A 23,020-nucleotide genomic window follows, 5' to 3' on the forward strand; every position below is an offset into this window, starting at 1 on the left:
GGTTCTACCTGGGTCTGAACCAAACCCAACCCGTTGACACCCCTACCTTTATGTGTGAGGGTTGTTGACACGTATTCGATACAGATAAATGGCATGAAAATGAGGATACAAATTTTTATTTTTTACATAAAATATTTATTATTATGAACTATTAAATTATACCCAATTAATTCTAAACTCAAGTGGCTTTTTTATGCGTATGTACTTTTTGGGATAAGCCAATTTGTATGAATTTTTTTTATGAATTTTATGCTCTGTATTTGTAAAACCTTCGAAGTCCTGCTATCGACTGGGGAGTACACCCACGAAGCCTTGTGACAAGAGACGCTCTTCTGGATTTCACACTTGTGATATTCCGTCAGCTTTGGTGATATTCACAAGTCACCCCTATCAGATGAGCAAAACCCTTGTGGGCCTCTTATGTGGATTTGAATGCTTGGATCTCAAAAGTCTAATTTGAGATTCATTCATCTCTGGCTTGACTTCCTTTCTTTCATCGGGTCAGAGATCAATGAATTTGTATTGGAAAATGAATCTTACATCCTCATTTTAGGGTGGATCTGTGTATTTAAAATACAAAGCATTAGAGCATATATGCTTACAAAATCCAAACCCACATTCACAACCCAATTTAAGGATGTAAAAGGATCCGAGTTGGTTTGCATGTAGTCTTTACTAGATCTGATCCAATTGATATTGGTTAGTCATATTGAAAGTTCTATTCAGATTTGGATGGTAAATGATAAAATCAAATTGAGTTTTCTACATATATTCACATTCAAATACTTATATGATTCCAATATCCATCAACAGAAAGCAGGGTTTGGTAGACCTCGACCAGATTACAATGATATTATAATTATGAATTTTATGATTCGAAAAGCGTTTATCCTTCCAGCATACATAAGAGCCAAGGGTCCCTAACTTTGTTAGCATTCTATGAATGTGATTACATTATTTAGGAACCAATATACATTTGAAATTGTCTAGAAAAGACAAACTTTGACAAACAAACTCCAAAACTTAGCCACATGCATCTTTGCCTTCTATAGCTATCACAACTGTACAATCCATATTCTTTTGTGATGATTCAGTCGTAATTTTGGCTGCTTCAACATTGTCAATCATCGCTATCCACCATCCTCATTCCTTGATTTGAGGATTTCTTTCTTTCATTAAGCATCCAACTTTAATGAAAACTTCATATTTGTCCCTCATCGCATACCCAACTGCTAATCTTGTAAAGCAATGACTATAAACTAAGATACAACAACCAACCTGAAAGTAGGGGTCTATATTTACCAACATAGAGTCAATTTAATTTAATTGGGTGATCTGTGACCTTCAAAATATCTATAATACATTTACTAAGTCTCAGTCTCTAGAGAATCACTGAAACAACATTAACCATGATGCTTTTTTCTTTAAAAAATAATTTTATTTTTAATTTCTCATACTTTCTGCACCACTAATTGAAAAGCAATTTCCTTCCAAGGTTAAGAGTTTTATTCGACAACTTCATGCGACTCCATCTTCTCAATGCGTCCCTCATGTTAGATCTTGATCTCCACCACACTCCAAACAATCGAGCTACAGATGACCAGATTTTCATAATAACTTGCTATTTCAAAAATAGATGGTTAGATGTTTCCATTGCATTGTAGTAGAGGTAACATATATTAGCAGCATGAAATTTTATCCTCTGCAGCTTTTCTTGAGTGACAAGATGGTTCTTCAAGGCAAGGCAAATCTTAGACTATGTTTTTTCATCAAAATAAGATTATAATGGGCAAAATCTACCTTTCTTCCAAACAAAACCTCATGCAACTTTTTGATTTAAACTTATATTTTGAGTTCCATGTACCAATGCCCATTGGTACCTGCACATCAAATAGTGATAAATAATGAAAAATGCAACGATTTTTAATAATATTAAAATTTGATTATTAATTAAAGTGGACTTGCTTTACCAAATCTGATTGATCAAAAACGGATTCTATCGATTGTAAAATAGTTTGGTTTGGGAGTCACAAAGATACAAAAGTAAGGGCAATTTAATTATTTCAACAATCTTACTTTTTTTACTTTTCAGTTATCATCCATCATTAAATTAGTCAAAAGTCTTAGTCATTCCCAACAAACTTTTCTCTCATTCTAGCCAACCTTTTTAGAGAAAGAGGGTGTGTTTGTGAGTGTGATTTTGGAGAGAGAAACTAGCTCATCAGCAAAATATAAGTTTTTTAAATATGAAAGGAAAAAAAGAGTTACTGATTTTAGAGAGAGACAGCTAGTGAGAAAATGAGACTAGTGAGATAAACTGCATTCCCCCACCATCAGGAAAAGCAACCTTTCTAGAGAGAATGAGAGGACTGATCATAGAGAGAGAAAGTGGCTTGTAGTGAGAAACTTCATCATCTCAGTCCTTAACTACCGCGTGATGCTGCTCTCCCAAACTACTGCAGCCAATCTTTTCCTTTCAAATGCCAGATCCCTACACACCAAAAAACCCTTAACTCTAATCTCACCTCCTAATCCCCTCACACTTGTATTGTCCCACAAGGCTACAGAAGAACCAGAAGAAGAAGCGTGAAGAAGAGAGCGACTTAGAGGAAACTCAAAAGGGACAGAAATGGGGTGCACCACCTCCAGAGAATCCCGCTTCATCGGTGAGACGACAACCGAGTCAGGTCACGAGTTCGAATCCCACCACCACTATTACCAACAGCAACAACAGCAAGGCCTCCCCCTGCCTCCCTTCTCGCGGGCGCATTCCCTCCCTCTGGCCGTCCACCACCCACCGCTGAGGAAGGGCGACTCCTACCACGTCGTCGCCCTCACGTCCTCCACATACGGCTCCCTCGTCCTCGACCCGCCGGCCGACGCTGACGCCCCCTCGCTGCCGGAGAACATCGACGCCCTGGAGCTCATGCACGATCTAGAAGATTCGCCTGATTCGATCTCGGGAGATGCGGTCGGGAAGAAATCCCTCGGCCGGTCTTTCAGTTTCCATCATGATATCAGCAGTGTTGTCGTTAAGAGCCGGGCGGCCGGCGGTCCGAAGCCGCTCTGGATGCATCTTTCCGATGAATCCACCAGCCCAGATGCCACCGTCGTCTCGAGCTTCAGGCGCGCGACGGTGAAGACCGACGTGGGTTTCAAAGACTCTGTCCAGATGAAGCCGGCGGTCACGGCGATCCCCAGCTCGAAGGTCTTGCCGGTTGATAAGGCGCCGTCGCCGTCGCCACCGCGCGGGAGCGAGGGGAAGATCGTGGTGTATTTCACGAGCCTTCGGGGGATCAGGAAGACGTACGAGGATTGCTGCACGGTGCTTTCGATTCTCAGGGGGTTTAGGGTTTGTGTGGACGAGCGGGACGTTTCGATGGATTCAGCGTACCGGAAGGAGTTGCAGAGCGCGTTTGGCGGGAGCGTTGCGCTCCCGCAAGTGTTCGTCGGGGGGAAGTATGTTTGGGGAGCGGAGGAGGTGAGGCATCTTCACGAGATCGGCGAATTGGGGAAGATCCTGCAGGGTTTTCCGGTGCGAGAGAACGGGGACGTCTGCGAGATATGCGGCGATGCGAGGTTCGTGCCCTGCGAAAATTGCCATGGCAGTAGGAAGGTTTATGAGGAAGACGATGGGGGTGTGCTGAGACGGTGCTTGGAGTGCAACGAAAACGGATTGATCAGGTGCCCAATGTGTTCTTACTGACTTCAAGAATGAACAAAATGTTGAATGCCGCAATGATGATGAAGATGGTGATGGTGGTGGCAGCAAAAATGATCGGAAAGGAAATATGGGTATGCAGTTTTTCTTTGTTGTTTCTGTGCATAATTGTATACTTGATAATTTTCGGGTTCTAATTCAAAGAATGGTATTCAAATTGAAATTGGGGTTGGCTCGAATGTAAAAATTTCTATTGGGCTTGTGTTCCGTAATTCTTGTTACGCAGTTCTTTCTCGAATATAATAAAGTTCAGATTTCTATTTATGGATTGAAAATGGTGAGAGATGATGAAATTTTTCAGTATTTTCGTTGTTCTGTTCTTAATGGATTCCTTCTTTGATTTGACGATGCGATGATGAGGATCTACTGTGGTGCACATTTTGCATATATCAGACAAGGATGGCGATGAATGGTGATTGAACTGTAATCTGTATATCCACGGTTCAATTCTTCAATTTATGGTTTGAGACAGGTGCCACCATCTTTGGCCTAATGATGCTGGACCAAATAACTCATCTTCTTTGGGGGGTGTTGGAATGCCACCCTATTATCTGGACATGTAGGATAAGATAAGGAATTGCATTGGGAGAATTAGCAAGCCATACCAATTTGTCCCTTTTATCTAGGTAAGTGGTTGTGACCAGGCACACTGTTAGTGTGTCACCATCAGGCACGGTAAATCAACAGTAGGATCTGCAGGTTTACTAAACTGATGTAAAACCCTGTGAAGCTGATCAATTTAATTTTTTTTTCTTTGAAGGGAAAATGTACTATTGGATGAGAGGAACACACTCAAGTTCAATTTCCAACTCCCCTCGCTCTACATTCTTAAGCTTTAGAGTTATGTCCTGCTTTACCTTTCCATCTACTAATGTTATCTCACTGTCTTTTACAAGACTATTGTCTTCACCGGCCCTCCATTTTCCAAGTTGCATCAGTTCTGTTACACCTGAATTCTCATGTGCTACGGCAGCAGCAACCAGTGGTTGGATGTCCACTTCTGCTTCTCCCATACGATCATCTGCGCTGAAAGTATCCTTATCGTATACTTGCTGCATGCAGAGCCACATGTTTTAGTCAGTTTTCAGAAGGCAGCATTTTCCAAGTTTAAATCAAGTACAGTTCAGACTTATAAAACTAATCAACATCTAAATTCTTAATTCAATGCTAGTAAAAGCAGGGTATATATGGCTATATCAGTCTCTTGGTAGAGTTGGAAGTAGCTTCAGCACATCAGTTTCGTTCTAAATCAAATAGACCCCATGAGCTACAGCAACAACTAGCAGGTCATGTTCTATTTTTTACAGAATTTTGGTTCTTTAAGGTGTCTTGTTAATAGTTAAATAAAAGGAGTTTGGTGAAATCCTCTCTACGTGTAACATAATAAAGAACACAACTGTAAGGACTTTGAACTTTGCCAACGAGGAAGCATGTCCAGATGCTTAGGGTCGGGTTGGCTTTCATCCCCGCACTTGACTTCGTCCGAAGATTCTGTCTGCCATGAAAGAAAACAAGGTCATTGTTCTGATGCTAGGTTCATGTTGGCTGATCTGCATTTTAAGCTGAATCCAAGGAATAGATCAGCAGAACCTTTGCTTTGACTTTGACTTCGATTTGATTTTTTTTCTAGGAAGTTATGTACTTGTAAGAGTGTTGGAAGTTTTACAGGCAGACATTTTTAATGAAGGAAAGGTGATTTGGGCATTGTTTAAAACAAGAGAAAGATGGCTAAAGGACAAAAAGGCTTCTAAATGAATATTAACATTGATAAAAGCACAAAGAATAGAAAAAGAATTTGAAAAGGACATTGTGGTGCTCACTGCTCCCTATGTAATTCCTTTTCTATAATTTTATCCTCAAATTTGCGTGCAAGTGATATGGATGCAGATTGGCTCATTGTTTTTGGTTTTTTCCAAGAAATTCATTAAGTTACAATAAATTTGTCAAATTCATTGGACGTTTGCACTCTTGTCCAGTCTATGCCTTCATAAGTGATGCTGTATGCTTGCTTAAGCATAAAAGCAGAAAGAAACATAAGAGAAGAATAGATGAATCTTCCAAGATGATATTAGCACAAAAAGTGATATACCAACATAAACTTGTCATAGTCATAGAATATTATGATTTTTCCCCAAAGAGTACAAATTCCCCCCGGTTTATGACAGTGGTTTGATTTTTCCAAGTAAACAAAATCCAATCAGTTAACTTACCAATTTTGTAAACTCATCCAGTTTGTCTTAACAGTTGTCTGTGTGCTTATGCAAAACAGAAAGAAACAGGGGCACAAGTTATGAATCTTTAAAGATGATATTAGTGCATAAGGTTAAGATATACCAAGTGACCTGTAACCCTCATAGATTATTTAAATCTTCTACCGACGGTACCAAAGGAGAAATCTTTCCACTGTAAAGTTGTCATCTAAAAGCAAATTCTCTTGCAGTCTGTCACATGGGTGCGGGTGCGGGTGCGGGTGCGGGGATGCGGCACTTTAAAAAAACTTGGGTGCGGGGGTGCGGGAGGGCAAAAATATAAAAAATTATATATATATATATATTTAAGTTTTAACAGTTAAAATTATATATATATATAAATATGTATAAACAGTAATGTTTATATTACATAGTTTTTACATGTAAAAACTATGTAATAGATTTTTAAGAAAACGAGCCAGCTGAACTGAGTTTTCCCTAAAATGGGTATTTTTAAAAAAAAAATGGGCTTGTTTAGCCGAGATTGAGAGAGACTGAGGTACATGTGAGATTTCTCCAGAACCTGCGAACGAGAAGTTAAGAGAGGGAAAAGGTGGAGGCTGCAATGAGTCACGATTTCTCAACAACAGAAATCGTGACCTATTTCATTAATAAATAGGCAAAAGCCCTAATACATAACCTTTATAATAACCCTGATATGCTGGGGTTATTTACAAGTATACCATTATGCTATATACAAGTAGTTTGGATCCGGATCCGGATCCAAACTGTAAATACAAAACTGTCTAATAGTCTAATAGTCTCCCTCAAGTTGTGCATGATTTTGAATCATGGACAACTTGCTCTTTAGAAACCAAAAACGGCACTTTGTGAGTCCTTTAGTAAACAAATCAGCCACTTGGTCTTCTGTTTTAATATAATGGGGCTCAATCTCTTTTTCTTCAATCTTCTGCCTGATAAAATGCTGATCAATCTCAATGTGATTGGTCTTGCTGTGATGAATGGGATTAAGAGATATTTGAATAGCACTTTGGTTATCACAAAAGAGAGAGCAACTAGCAATCGACTCTTTGAGCTCTGTTAACAAATGTCTAGTCCATGTTACTTCTGCCATAGCAGTAGCCATCGCCCTGTGTTCTGCTTCTGTGCTAGATCTAGCCACTGCCTTCTGTTTTCTACTACTCCAGGAAACAAGATTGGCACCAATGAAAACCCCATACCCTGAAACTGACTTTCGATCATCAGGATCTCCTGCCCAGTCTGCATCTGAATAAGCAATTATGTCATGAGCAGTATTCATGGATCTGCTTTTGGTGTACAAAAGTCCATCTCCAACAGTACTCTTCAAGTACCTCAGTATCCTCTTTACTGCATCCATGTGTCCCATCCTTGGCTCATGCATGAATTGAGAAACTTGATTGACTGAATATGTAATATCGGGCCTGGTAAAAGTAAGATATTGAAGCATTCCCACTAGACTCCGATATTTGGTGGGATCATGATACAAGTCTCCGTTTTGCACACTTAGTTTCTGGTTAAGCACACTAGGAGTAGCAAGAGGCTTGCAATCTTTCATTCCACCCTTTTCTAACAGATCCAGGGTGTATTTATGTTGGGTCAAAGTAAGTTTATTTCCTTGACTATCCACTTCTACTCCAAGAAAGTACCGAAGGTTTCCAAGGTCCTTCATTTTGAACCTTTGACTCAGAAGGTCTTTAGTTTCTTGAACATGGTTCTCACTACTTCCTGTAATAATTATATCATCAACATATATTAACAAGAAGGTAGTAAACTCCTTACCTCGAAGAATAAAGAGGGAGTGATCCAATTGCGATCGATAGAAACCATGTTTTTGAATTTCTAGAGAGAAACTATCAAACCAAGATCGAGATGCTTGTTTCAGTCCATAGAGAGCTCGATTTAATTTGCATACATATTCCTTTGAATCTACTTCTGTATAGCCTGGCGGTTGTTCCATGTATACTTCTTCCTTCAAATCGCCATGAAGAAAGACATTCTTCACATCTAGCTGACTTATTTTCCAACCATAATCGACTGCTAATGAAAGAACAATGCGAATTGTACCCATTTTCACAACTGGACTAAATGTTTCATCATAGTCTTGTCCAAACTCTTGAGTGAATCCCTTGGCTACGAGACGAGCTTTGTATCGTTCAACACTTCCATTCGGTTTGTATTTGATCTTGTAGACCCATCGTGAGCCAACAACATTTCTATCTGGAGGTCGAGGAACGACAGTCCATGTTTGACACTGGTACAAAGCTTCCATCTCTTCATTCATGGCTTGAATCCATTTTTTGGAATTAATGGCTTGATGAAAATGTCTAGGCTCAGTCTCTTTCTCAATCTGTGACAAAAATAACTGAAAATCCATGGTGAAATTCTCATAACTGACCCACCTTTCAATAGGATGCCGAGCTCTTTCAGATCGTCTGATCGGAATAGCTACTGTATTAGAAATTGAAGAAGTAATGTCGTTGGATGGATCAAGCATAGGATCTTCTTGTTCAATATCGTCCGCAGTCAAGAGTGAGTCCCTTTCTCTTCTCCTATAAACTTGCCCAGCAAACTTGTTAATCTCTGGAGGATGTTCTATTTCAAGTTCCTGTATGCCATTGTATCCATCTTGAGAGGATGTTCTTTGAGCACAGGAGGAAGGACACTCATCATTGGTTGCAGGAAAGAGCTTTGCACTGAGTCATGGATCATAAAATAGAGTATTCATATTGGTTTGGGCAGAAGCATATTCTCCATCTCCAAAATCATTCTCATCAAAAACTACATTCCTAGATATCTTAATTCGTCTATTGTCAGGATCATAACACCTGTACCCTTTGTGGTGATCTGCATATCCGACAAATCTACACTTGGATGCCTTAACCTGAAACTTGTTTCGCAGAGAAGAGTCAATATGAACATAACACGTGCAGCCAATACAATGTGAGATTTCTCCAGAACCTGCGAACGAGAAGTTAAGAGAGGGAAAAGGTGGAGGCTGCAATGAGTCACGATTTCTCAACAACAGAAATCGTGACCTATTTAATTAATAAATAGGCAAAAGCCCTAATACATAGCCTTTACAATAACCCTGATATGCTGGGGTTATTTACAAGTATACCATTATGCTATATACAAGTAGTTTGGATCCGGATCCGGATCCAAACTGTAAATACAAAACTGTCTAATAGTCTAATAGTACACAGTAAGGGGGAAAAGATTGACTACAGAGAGAGAGAGAGGCACACAGTATGAAAATGGGGGAAAAAATAGAGAGAGAGAGACGTAGCTGAGAGATTGAGACGAGTGGAGAGAGAGAGATTGAGAAATAGATTGAAGGAGAGAACGAGAGAGAATAACGTACCTTGGAGATGGAGACTGAGTTCGCGCTCGCCGGACGATAGCAGGCATCGTCGGTGTCAGCTCAGCAGCGTTGGAACTCGAAAGACAGGAAAGAGGGCAAAACAGTTTTGCCCTAATCCTTAGGCTCAAGCCCATTTCATCGGGCGATATTTTTTTTTAAGTCTAAAATTTGGACGAATATGACCCTGGGTGCATCAGGTTGACTGCACCGGGTGCCGCACCAGCGTCGCGTCAACACGGGTGCGGCACCTGGTTGGCCGAATCCCTGTGACATAGCTTGCAGTACCATACCTGCCAATTGAGTAGCAGGAGCTTGGAAGGTATTGTTCTATAAGACGATGAGCATATGGTTCCATGAGCATCCATCTCAACTAAAACCTAAAGCTAGGTATTGTGACTATTGTCCTATTTCCCAATCCTAAAAGCTTTCATCCCCATGATCCAAAAATGTTATGTTCCTCATACTCCACCACAAAAGAACAAACACAATAAAAACCCACAACTATTAACGAATATACAAAAAAATAGGGGGAAACTAAGGAAGGAAGAAACTCATTCAAGTGAAAACTCATTCAAGTGAATGACCATTTCCATGCCATCAATCCCTAACTACTATCTAATATACAAAAATAAAAAATAAAAAATAAAAAAATTTAAGGAAGAAACTCATTTAAGTGAGTGACTATTTCCACGCCATCCTTCATGCCAGCAATTTTTACAAATAATGCAGCCTTTGGAAAAGTAGAATAATATGTGGACATGACAGAAATGTTGATGTACCAAACACAAGAATATCATCATAGATTGGTGGCCATCTCGTGGATAGTGTTTCATATGCATGATGTAACTAATTGTACAGCTACCCAGTTCTGATAAAAGCATAACCGTTTTGTCTTAGGCATAAATAAAATGTAAGATACTGGTAGTCTTGGGATAACCTTACAAATAAAATATTTCTAACTAGTCTAGTCTACACTGAGAAGAACCACTTATATTGCTATACTTTTTATTGGTTACTAAAAAGGCAATGTGAGCGCATAAGTAAAATGGAAGATACAGGTAGTCTTGGGCATAAACTTACGGAGAAGATATTGCTCTGGTTTAAGCTGAGAATAACCATTTGTATTGCTCTACTTCTTGGTTCTTAACTAAAAAGGCAATTTAAGCAATCTATAGTATACTATTATTCTTTTCACAGCATTTTTGAGCTGGCCAGAATCATCTTACCAACTTTAGAGGTGGAACAGTGTCTGGGATGGACAGAACAACCTGTTCATTCCAAACTGGGTTCAGACTGCTCCTTATCACACGTGTCTTCAATGTCTGTGACAGTTTATGAAGATTTAAAGCCTTAGGAATGTAGTCCACAATATTTACTAAAACAAGAAAAAAGGAATGCAGTCAACAACTTAGATATTTTCATCAGGTAAACTAAATGAAGTTCTGTTGATTTTATTTCATAGAAAGGCTTACTTGGTTTCCCATTGTCAACATGACATATGGATCACTAGACACCATGTCCCGAACAGCCAGGTTTGTTCCTCGAATAACATTTACCTTGATGAGCCCTACAAATTCAACCATGCCCATCTGCAACCAGAGATAAAAAAAACTAAGATTAAATTGTCCAGAAATTAATTCAAGAATCACAGAAACATTGAAAAGGGGGGAAAAGGTTGTGGGTCAAGGGCACTATACTGGTCAAACTACTTTTTCTTCTTTTGAGTGTTGCCCAGTTACAGTTAAAGCACCATACCGGGTTGGTAGACCCACCAATACCTGGTTGAGCCAATCGGCTTTGTTGAGCCTACCATGTGCATCCTGATCTCAGGGGGAGGTGCAACCAGGCATGACATATCTTGGACCTGATTTTGACCCATCTTAGACTGAGATCTAAGGTGGGTCCTGTCAACCACATTAAACTCAGAGATGAGCCCAGAAATTCAGATCATGCCATGTTTGGATGCACCTGACCAGACCCAACCCCTAGTTACAACCAAAACCATACCGTTGAGTTTTTCTTTGTGGATTTGTGCTCAGATTCCTTTTTTCTCCAGCTATTTCGGAAATTAATACCAATGCCATGAAAACGACTGCTATGGTGCTTTTCAACTTGTTTCTTGTCTTGGGAAGAGGCTGAGTTTCTGCCACTAGAAGTGCTTTGTGAGGCTTTTAAGTTACCAGATCCAGAGGAGCTTACTGATTCCTTGGCTACAAATTCTTGCAGCTCATACTTTCTCCTGATTTATGAAAAAAATGGCAGTCTGCATCAGCATATGTGAATTTCTTGCACCAATCAGCCAAAAAAGATAGAATTTACCTAATGTAATCAGAGCGCTCCTTTATTGGAGCTTCTGGTCTTGGCTTTGTAAGATCATCTGGGAGACAGGCTTCATATTTCATATTCACCGCAATATTTCCACCCATGCTAGCTACTAAGTCAACCTGATCATCTGTCCATTCATCCAGTTTCACTGACACAACCTGATGCAGCAGCAATATGCAGCTAGCATAAATATTTTGTTGTAGACCAGATAATCTACATGCACAAATTTTTCTTTTACAGCTTGAGAAAAATGGGGATAGAGGTTTTCTTTTTCTTTCTTTGGAAGTCAAATAAGGGAAAGAGAAACTGGATTCATAGTTGAGTTTTTTTTTGTCTGAACTGTTCTAATTTCATAGCTGCCCAACAAAACTTTTGACACTATATGCAAAAGTAACGTGGTTATACCGTGGCTACTGCCTGCATGTTTCTCAAGTGATTGAGTGGTTAGACAGAATTTCCAAAGAGCAGTTAGAGTGTCATTGATGCATATTGTGTGGTCCAGCAAAAACCAAATATTAGTGGCATTTTGGTGGGGTTCATATGTTGGATCCAGTCACTCCAGTGAGAGAGACTGCAGAATGGTTGTTCATGGACAGCCCTTTTTTTTTAATGATGAGGAACCCACCAGGATCAAACCCTTTGTTAGTGAAAATAGCTGGATATGTAAATCTGCACAAATAGCTTTATGTGGTAACCTTCTTATCATCAATCAAAGGTGCCTAACCTCTCATGCAAAGTGCCTGCAAGACTAACCAATTAAATTTCTCCTGTGAAGTTATGCTAGTGCTTGTTCTTATGATATACAAATATAGATGGTTGTGAAACTCAGACTCTAGAGGCATTAGATATAGAAAATTGCAACAATTTCCTTTAGGGTTTGGAACAGATAAGGAATTAAATGAAGAGTTCTCCGCTTCTGATGCTGAGGCATGAGAATGTCCTGAAATCCATATATCCGTAGCCTGAAAAATGACATATGAATACAGTTCATGCATTTTGCAAACTTACTGTGGTAACTTACAGAGAATCTGAATGTCCTCACGTGGAAGATCAGTTCAGTAGCAAGTCACCTGTTTAATGTTGACAGAAACAACATGATTTGTCTCATGCTGAGTGTTTGACGAGGATAGGAGTGGCAGACAAGCCAAGCCTCTCGAGAGTCTTAGGCACAACTAATAAATGAGCCCAGTTTGAGCATAGTTTAAGTGTTCCTTCAATAAACAAACTCAAGCTTGAGATTGAGTGCTGGATCATTAAGAGCTCCAAAAGTTCTCTGAGGGGTTTAAATTTCTTATGTATTTTTCTATTCCAAAAGTTTACAACAGAACAAATGTTAATTGTTATGGAACATCCAACTCTTTTCCTTCAGTGCATTTAATAATAATTATTTCCATTTTTGGTTACTGTCTGTTCTCAAGCATATATAGAGCTTGATTGAGTCAATCTTTGAATAATGGTAGATTTGAGCTCAAGCTTAGTACATACTGTTTTTGGGGTGAACTTGATTGAACAAGACTCCAGCTTGGCTTGAGCAGAGCCTGTGGATAAGACTTGAACTAATTTCCACATTGGAAATTGGATTATTTGTGTGCCTCAATATTCTCATACTAAAGAAAGGTACTTGTACTATGATAGTTGATGAATTGAGGACTTTAAGTTACTCGAGGTGTATTCTTTATGTAGTATCATTTACATATTGTAATGGACAAATGAAATTTAATAACAATTAATGATGATAATATCCAAACCTTTGAGATATGTGCTCCTAAACTCCTGTGAACGCCTGAACACTTGATGCATATGAATGCCCCTATATTCACTGACCTGAATAAAGCCACTCCAGTGTGTTAGATAGGACTCTTCCTAAAAGATAAATATGCAAAGAATTGCATAACAAAGGAAGTTGAATCTATGTTCAAACAACTAATGTATCACCATATAAAGAATCATAATATGTCAAGGTAAGTCTCTTTCCTGAGACTCATAAGCACCATTTATTAGTATTAGCAACTACTCCAAGGTATGAATTATGCCTTACATTATTGTAACTCATGGATGTGCAGGTGCACACACACACACACAACAACAACATGCACACAGGCACACACACAGTCATGCTCTTATTATCAAGACAACTCTGCCCATATCCGGGCTCAGAATCTTAATGATATTCATGTAGCCAACTGAAAGACTCCCATGCTGAAGGTGAAGATGTAAAGAATGTTAAGATGGATGTATTCTTCTATGTGTATATATATATGTATGTATACATATTAATATGATATATTATATAATATATATATATATATATCTTAGTCAACCTAGGTTGACTAAGTATATGTCAACCTAGGTTGACATCTTCTAGTCGTTAGAGAGGGTGTCCAACGGCTAGAAGGGAATTTCCTTTTCCCTATTCTTTCCTTTAATCTCTCTCTCTCTCTCCCTTTTTTTGTGTCTATATATGGGTGGGTGGGTGCCTTTGTAAGGTGAGAGAGTAATAGGTAGTATTAGGCTTTTGTGTGTTTTGAGTGTATTGTAGTGATGTTTGAATATAATTTTCTTTTTGTATTTTTAATGTTCATTATTAATGAAGTTATTCATTCACATTTTATGTGTGTCGTTTTAATTCTTATGTTTGTGTCCAAATGTATAATGTTTTGATTCTTGGAGTATATTGAAATCCATACCGTTTTTCGTGACATGGTATCATAGCTAGGCATCAGGGTCTTGGAAAAGATTCATATTAATGAATTAAATGGATTCGAGAATTTCTCATTCCGGTATGTATCTTCGGCTTTTCTATTTTTATATGTATGGTAAGTGTTTTTAAAAGGGTTATGTTAAAAAATAAATATTTTTTTTAAAATACAAAAATTGTTGTGTTTTGATGTATGAAATGTCTTAGATTATGGATGTGTGTAGTGAAAAATTATATTTTGCAAAAATATGTGGTTTCTTAAAATCTTATGTGTTTTATGTTTTACAAAATACTAAATTTCATGTTTGAATGTCTCTTAATGTATGTGTATACATGGACTATCTTTGGGATTTTTAATATATTTTGATATGATCAAACATGAATTTTAAAGATATATTGTGATCTATTTTAACATAGATGTGTTCCTATGCTCTCGTAAGGTCTTTCTATCATCATGTGAATGTGTTATTTCATGTATGTTTGAGTAATATTGATCTATTATTATGTACCTTATTAAGTAAGAATATTTTCAAATTAATGACATTTATTGGATTAAGAAGTTTTTAGGTATATGCCTCAAGTTTTATTGAATGGCATAAGCATGACTTGTCATCATATTACTCAAATACATGTTTTTTTAATATTAAATGTGTTTCTTTATCATTTACTATATTTTTCTCTTAATGAATTCTTGTGTTTATGCTTCTTCTTAAGCATTGTTAAAACTTATTTTTTCTTGTGTGCTTGTTGTTTAACCCTTAGTAGCTTTATGTGTTTTTTTGTGGCTTATTGATTTAGGTATGTATGCACCCTTGTAACTTTTAGTGATTTCTTTCTGTGTATTGATATTTTATATTTGTTGCATTGTGAGATTTTTTTTTTTTTTTGATGTTATCATTCGTGATTAGAGATAGTTGTGTATGTTATTAAAACTTCTATATATAGCTCTTTGAGAATCTCTATATGTTTGTCTTTAGATCTATCTTCTTAAAAGCTTCTCTTTAATAAGATCATATATATTATTCTTGTCTCTTTATTGAGATTTATTGGATCTTTTGTATATGATGTGCACTTGTTTCTTAATTGATGAATTTATGATTTCATTATCTTTTAAAAGATTCTCAAAGTTCATAATTTCATCTCCTCTATGTAGATTGCTTATATTGGGCATGATTCTTGTCCGCTATTTGCTTATTCAAGTTTGTAAAATTTGTTAGAAGACATCTTATGTTGCATTGCATGTCATTGCATCAATTAACATATTGATTGTGCATATGATTGCACTATATTCATGCTAAGTTTTTCATCTACCTTTATTATATTTGATTTGAAACTTTGTATTTTCAAATCAGTTATTTTATATAAACTCACTTACTTGAAAATTGATTTTCATGAGTATTTATTGCCTTCTTATGACATTGATTTTATTCATCACAAAATTTTATATGATGCGTCATTTCTCTCGGCCTTTTCGAGGTGAGTTATGTGCACCTCGGTGTTGTGGATCCAGAGATGTTTGTTGGGGTGAGTTATGTGTGCACCTCAGTTACATTAGAATAAAATTGTCAACTTATTGTTTGACTCTAACTAACAGTTGTTTGATCTCTGGTTTTATGAGTGTGTTATATCACTTAGTTGTTTATTTGACCATTATTATGTTGGATGCTCATAATTATGTTTATTTGAGATAGCTATCTATTTTTTAAACCATGGTGTTTCAAGAAATTGTTAAAATTGATATCCTTATTCTTCTTGGTGACATTAGTTTGTTTTCATTACAAACTCTTTTTACTTCTTGTGTTTTCTCATATTATGCTTCTTATTTAAGTGTCATTATATATAGATAAGAGATGTTTATTAATGTGGTGAGTTATGTGCACCCATTGAAACTGATGTTGTTTATAGTTTTACAGTCATTTGTGAGGTGAGTTATGGGCACCTCTTGAGGATTGTAGCTGGTTGTCAGGGAGCCTATATTGCATGTGCATGGTCACAAAAATGCTGACGTTTGTGATTAATCTCTTATCTTGTATTGTCAAGGAGCCTGTATTGCTTGTGCATGGTTACGGGAATGATTATTGATGACATTGTGTTTAGTTTCGATTACTAGTTTGTTGGTGCATGCTCACCGATTTAGTAATGACTGACATTTGTATTAATATCTTGTTTTAGTAGTTGATACACTTGACTTTTAAGGTTTGAAGGTTTAGTGAGGTGATTGTTCGTGGTAGTCAAACTAATGTTAAAGATTTGCAAATATTATTCATTGTGTTATATGGGATTTTTAAATCTCTTCATAATTTTTTTAAACTCATTTGCTCTTGTATGAGAAATGATTATTGAAATATTTTCATGCATTTTGCATTTAATATGCTTTAGTTTTATGATTTGTTCCATGATTAATTGTCTTGCGTGTTTTGCATAAGTTTGATTAATGCTTTCTAAGCATTTGTTAGTGATGGATATATTATTTTCACCATGTGTGTTATTGGTGTCTATTTTCATTTTGTTATTCCCTTGGTCCATAAGTGACTACTATCGTATCGATATTTCATTGTAGTCTTTGTGGCATTTCTTTGAGATATTGTTGGTTTCATTAGTTAGTTTTTTAAGTATGTGTTTTTGAAAGTTTTTTTTGTTATCTCTTAAAATTGATTCATAAGTTAACTTTTTAGTTGTATAGCTAATATTGCTTCTAAAATGAAATTGATCTATGTAATTGACTTTTCTTAAATCTTTTATTAAGTAATTGAAATAATTTTTTATCTTCCGCTATATAACAATGATTTGTTATTTATATTTCTTTGTGAGTTATTTCTTCATAGTATTGATAATGTTGAAAATTCATTCCTGTTATGCATTAATATGCCTTTTGTGATACATATATATGTGCATGATTTTCATAAATGATTAAAGTGATTAATTACTATGATTAAAGTGATTAATCACTATCGTGTTTAAAATTAATGATTTTTCAAAATTAATTCATACTTTAAATGATTTTAAAAAATGTTAAATTGACTTATTAAATGTCTTTTATATATTGTATGTTTGTGTGCTTGGCCATCCTCTCTCCATAATATATAACTAATATAGTTATCCTTTGAATATGTACGTGTATAGTTGGGATATTTTGTTAGGTTTATTTACATGTTTTCAAGAATTGACGATATTGAAGATCTTTTATGTAATTGAGCATATGATTGAACACCCCTTAAGAAGCACCAAATGGAAGAAAAGTCTTTGAAAATATTTTATGTAATGGTTTCTTCTTTTGTAATTTCAAACTTATAGTGAGTCACTGTAAGTTTGAGAGAGGGTGTTAAGATGGATGTATTCTTCTATGTATATATACATATTAATATATATATATATATATCTTAGTCAACTTAAGTTGACTAAGTATATGTCAACCTAGGTTGACATCTTCTAGTCGTTGGCGAGGGTGTTCAACGGCTAGATTTCTAGAAAATCTAGCCGTTGGACCCTCTCCAACAGCTAGAAGGGAATCTTATTTTCCCTCTTTTCTCCTTTAATCCCTCTTCTCTCTTTTTTTGTGTTTATATATATGGGTGGGTGGGTGCCTTTGTAAGGTGAGAGAGAGATGGGTAGTATTAGGCTTTTGTGTGTTTTGAGTGTATTGTAGTGAGGTTTGAATATTATTTTCTTTTTGTATTTTTAATGTTCATTATTAATGAAGTTATTCATTCACATTTCATATGTGTCATTTTAGTTCTTATATTTGTGTCCAAATGTATAATGTTTCGAATCTTGGAGTTCATTATGGAGTGTATTGGAATCCGTACCATTTCGTGACAAAGCATAATACGTGTCTTAGATGTTATGTACTAGAGGAATTTTTGAGATTTTTTTTCCTTTCAATGAATAATAGGTCTTTAGGTGTTTTCTAATTAATAATGTAGGTTGATGGATCAAGTATTCTTCTAAACATTACCACTTTAGGAATGTTTTGTTTCTCGGTTAAGGAGGTCAAAGCTTCTATACTTTATGTCCCATCTGTTTTGAATATATATATATATATATATATATATATATATATATATATATATATTCTGTAAATTTGAATACTTTGATTCATATAATTGCAACCCCTTTGCTAGTGCCAACTTGGAATTTTGATGTTGTCAGTCAACAGGTGCAAGCATTTTCACTTTTTTAAATATGTTACGCCTGTTGTCATTGGCTCCTATATCTGCTGTTCTTTTTTTTAGTTTGATCAACTGATTAGTTTGCATCTTGTGTTTTTCTTTTAAAGTGGAATAATATGTTGACCTCAAGGAAATGTTTTCTCTAGAAACTTGAGAAAAGAATGCTTCAGGTTCAAATCTGATGCTAGTAAGGAAAAAAGTGTTCCTTCCAAAGATGAACAATATGCCAAATGAGTGAAACAAAAAGCACATGATCTGCAGCTTTTGATTGGTTAAGGCCAAATTCAATTGTCACATGGTACAAGTTTTTTCTCCAGTTATAAAATACATCTGTTCAGTAGATTATTGTTTATTTAATTGCATTTGGAAGCTAGAGAACAGTAATGTTTATGAAACCATCAAACGGAACAAATATATATATATATATATATGTATGTGTGTGTGTGTGTGTATTGATATAGTAACCTTCCTTTTTCATCACATTCTCTTGAAAAAGAAGCTCCATATCACTGGAAGTATAGATTATCTCTAGATATCAAGGAATTTCAAACAAATTATTTAGAATGGATGCCATTTCTAAAAAAAACTTCACGGTAAATGACAGCAAATGGTGTATAGATTTTGCAGCTTGAGCAAAGCACCATGAACATAATGGACATGCAATTCAAGCATCTGAAACCCGGTAAATTCTGAACATTTCTGTAAATTTATGGGTAGTATACAAAAGCCATTATGTGAGTGTAATTGGCTTGGAAATAGGCAATTGAGTTATTAACGTACTACATGCATAACTAATGAAAGCATAATGGGAACATGTAAGATGCCATTCTCAAAGGATGAGAAAGAAAATCAAATGCTCGGATACATACACCCATTTTGGATTGGGCGAGCCACAATCTGCACAACATTTATTCCCTGGTTGTGATAACAGGCCTTCCAATGTATGCCAAGAACCTATGAGGCATCCAAGCAGACAGGAAAAAATAAATAATAATAATAATAAAATGGCAAAAACAACAAAGAAAGTGTTTAAAAGAAGGGTTAGGAACTTAGGACAAGAAATTCATCTTCAAATTGGAGAAATATGATCAAGCAGAAAAAAATTGAACTGATCTTTGAAAGAAAATGAACCAAAAAGAACTGTAGGATAATGTGTTATGGACAGATTTCGACTGCATGTAAGCATAAAAATAAATCTGGATACTATACATCTGTCATGTTTCCATACAAAGTAACTAGTGATCTCATCACATAAGACATAAGACAGGTGTCACTTTCACACTGATTGTTTTACATAAGACGTTTTACCCCAATCAACTCTTGATCGTGTAAGAGTGGGTTCGTGCTCGTAAAAATAAGCTTAACGAGTCGACTGTTGAGCTCAAGCCAATTTGTTTACAATATTGAGTTGAGCTCAATCAAAGCTGCTCGGCTCATCTTGGCTTGTGTAAGCTCGTTGGCACGCAACAACTTAAGCTTGAGCCTAAACGAGCCAAGCTTGAACTTCCTAAGCCCTTCACAAGGTTAGGGGTGGACATGGGTCGGGAAACTGATGGGTAGTTGGGTACCTGACCTGAGACAAGCTAGGTTGGGCATCTTTGTGCAGCCCAAACCCTGGTAGGTGTTAACTGCATGTTCAACTCAGAGAAAAAAATGCCATAGAAGGCCAGACCAGGTGCATTTACCAGTTAGGTTTGAAAGGCCCAACCTGGCTGATCTGTAACTCAGCCCGATAAGACCTGAGCCCAGCCTGAACCAACAAGAGTCAGGTAAGGCTTTCAGCAGGCTCAATTCTGAGTCTGGCCTAACAGGCCTCAAAACAGGCCAACCTAGCCCAGCCCGATGTCCACCACTACCGACAGCCTTTTCTCCCTCTCCTCAGACCATGTCAAAACTAGTTCTTGAAGATCATATTCTCATGCCAGGACACGGTCATATGGATTGATCAAGAACATGAGTTTTCAAAAGTGTTCTAAATTTTCAAAATACATTGATCAGAAATGAGTTTTCAAAAGTGTTCTGAGATTTCTAATGTTTTCATTTACGACAGATCACAATATGCCTAGGCTTTAGTAAGGCATATTTGATTACAATATAAATCTGACACTAATGTTACAAATTATTTATTTGATCTAGGCTTTTTTGGAGCTTATATTGCAGTGAGCTACAGTATCAATGTTTCTTGAGCAGGTGACATGAAATTGTCACGTCTCTAGCAAAACCACTCATTTTTAAATGGCAATTCCTATTTTGGAATTCTTCTCAGCTTTTCTATCGCTCATTATGAAGAACCATCCTGAAATTATCTCAGAATCCGAATATTATGCTGTGTAGATGTAAAATCAACCAAAAGGTATACTTGGCCACTTCATGTTCTTGGGTAACATATGAATGTGCCAAAAAATATGGGTGCCTAAGAAAAAAAGGTACAGATAACTTTATCCAAGTTTCAATCACCGAAGTGTTCATGAACCCTTCATTTCCAAAAAGAAGGTGCATTACTCATAGTTGCCATGCTACTTATACTAGGAGTTCTGACTCTAAAACACAAAGACTGCTGAACATTGGAATAGTGATCTAATGTATGATTATGTTCTTAAGCAGTTGGTCTGACTAGCAGCACTTTTTGTTACAGAGAACAAATCCTATTAAGACCACATTTTTCTTTCTTAGACTACATTAATCTCCAGAGAACCTAACATACAAGCAGAGTAATCTGAAAGGACTAAAAGGTTACAACACATTATGCATAAGTATGGTCGTTGCGTTGTAATATTTTTCACTGGTCTCTAGCAATAAACAAATTCTACCAACACTGCGTGTTCATCAATGACATAACTTCTACCAACACTGCATGTTCATCAGTTACATGACTTGAATTAAACTCCTTAGCACCTAAACTTCAACGTCCTTCATTCAAACTAATTCATGAACTGCTACTTTATGCACATGTATGCAGATCCAATAAAAACTAACAAAAATCTATTGCAACGCGTGACAAACTGTAGGTATGCAGAAAGTTTGAATTGCATTGCTCAGAAAATCATGGTACTTGAATTGCATTTCCAGCATCAAAGCTATCTATGACATGAAATTCACGCCATCACATTCAACATCATCCCTTGTATAAGGCGAGTGGCCAAAAACAAGAGCAGGGCAACTAACAAAAACAGGCATCTTGAACAACTAAAACCATACCATGAAAGCAATTATCAACTCAACCATGTAGAATTTGTTCCAATTTGTTGATTTTTTTTTCCAATGCAAACATCCTCAACGACTAATTATAAGGAGAAAACAAAAAAATAAAGACTTAAAACCGAATGGGTAACTCTATAGAATGCAGAAAATACCTTGAAGGAGGTCAGCAAGTTGAGTCTCTCCTTGGCCGCTCATCTAATCTCTGTCTTGAACAAACAAACCTCCAAGATCTGCAAATTTCACAACAAAACAGAGATACCCATCATTGATTTCTGCATAAAAGGTTGAGATTAATGCATAATTCTCAAAATGGACAATATTAAGGAGAGAAAAAAACAACAAAAACTAAACCTGCACAACTACAGGAGCAAATATGCGTCAAAATTTATGCTTTTTCTCTTTGTATCGTTTGAAAGGAAAAGTTTGTCGACGTCGGTGATGTGGAAGACGCATCAGACAAAAATTGAAAGAAACTTTTCCGGCGTGGTTCTCAATGTCAAACCAGAAAATTCCGTTTCGGATAGACCAACCTTTGCTATTAATAAACACGACGTTTCCTTCACGCCTTCAGATTTTGGACAGTTATTTAATACGTACATTTCTTTCAGAAAACAAATTACAGATACTCACCTAACTTTTGACTTAATTGTAGATACCTGCTTAACTTTTTAATTTTACAAATAGATTCTTGGGTTAAAAAATAAGTCTCAAACACGCCCTCCTTTATTCCAGTAAGTTTACCATGGACAAAACATGGTTAATTTAGCCAATTTACTATATTACCCTTCCCTTCCCTCTTTTACCATTGATCCCTTTATAAGTTATTTTTTTATCAAAACCGAGGTCTCTCTCTTGGCCGAACTTGAATACCATACTGATGGCTAGAAATAATCTTTTTATGAGGAAGTAAAACCCTCACCAAGAACTGGGTCACTTAATGGGTCTGCCTCCTGCAAGGTAAAACTCTGGGTTGAGAACACCACTACACAATCTTAAGTGTACATAAAGCAATAGCAGCTCCCATGTGCCAGGGGGATTTGATCCTGGGCCTTCAACTTGACACGGGACCTTGCTGACCACATGGGTAACCACTGCGGTGTCTAATCGACAGAACTTCAAACTCCCTCAACGCTGAAAGTCTCTCTCTCTCTCTCTCAGCCAGATAAATTATGATTTGGGATGCAGAAAAAAAGAACCAAAAAAAAGAGCAACAAAAAAAAAACTCAAGTTCTTCAAATTCTATAGCATCAAGAATACCAACAGAAATATATAAAAAATAGAATTTTAAAAGGAGAAAGGCACAGAAATTTGCAT

General features: G+C 36.6%; 2 protein-coding genes across 2 annotated transcripts; one reads left to right on the forward strand and one right to left on the reverse strand.

The window, feature by feature from the left end:
- Positions 1–2,520: 2,520 nt before the first annotated feature.
- On the forward strand, positions 2,521–3,996 carry LOC149819921 (uncharacterized protein At5g39865-like). The gene has a single exon (XM_089982089.1). The coding sequence runs from the start codon at positions 2,630–2,632 to the stop codon at positions 3,704–3,706; it is 1,077 nt and encodes a 358-aa protein (XP_089838215.1). The 5' UTR covers positions 2,521–2,629; the 3' UTR covers positions 3,707–3,996.
- Positions 3,997–4,424: 428 nt separating this feature from the next.
- LOC149819922 (putative ADP-ribosylation factor GTPase-activating protein AGD11) lies at positions 4,425–21,931 on the reverse strand. Its single transcript, XM_089982088.1, has 8 exons — positions 21,859–21,931; positions 19,375–19,459; positions 13,387–13,462; positions 11,633–11,796; positions 11,321–11,552; positions 10,786–10,902; positions 10,540–10,635; positions 4,425–4,773 (listed from the first exon to the last, which is right to left on the reverse strand). The coding sequence occupies exons 1-8, from the start codon at positions 21,899–21,901 to the stop codon at positions 4,492–4,494; spliced, it is 1,095 nt and encodes a 364-aa protein (XP_089838214.1). The 5' UTR covers positions 21,902–21,931; the 3' UTR covers positions 4,425–4,491.
- Positions 21,932–23,020: the final 1,089 nt, after the last annotated feature.

The sequence above is a fragment of the Nuphar pumila genome, chromosome 12 (assembly GCF_984573655.1).
Source record: "Nuphar pumila chromosome 12, dmNupPumi1.hap1.1, whole genome shotgun sequence".
NCBI classification, from domain to species: Eukaryota; Viridiplantae; Streptophyta; class Magnoliopsida; order Nymphaeales; family Nymphaeaceae; genus Nuphar; species Nuphar pumila.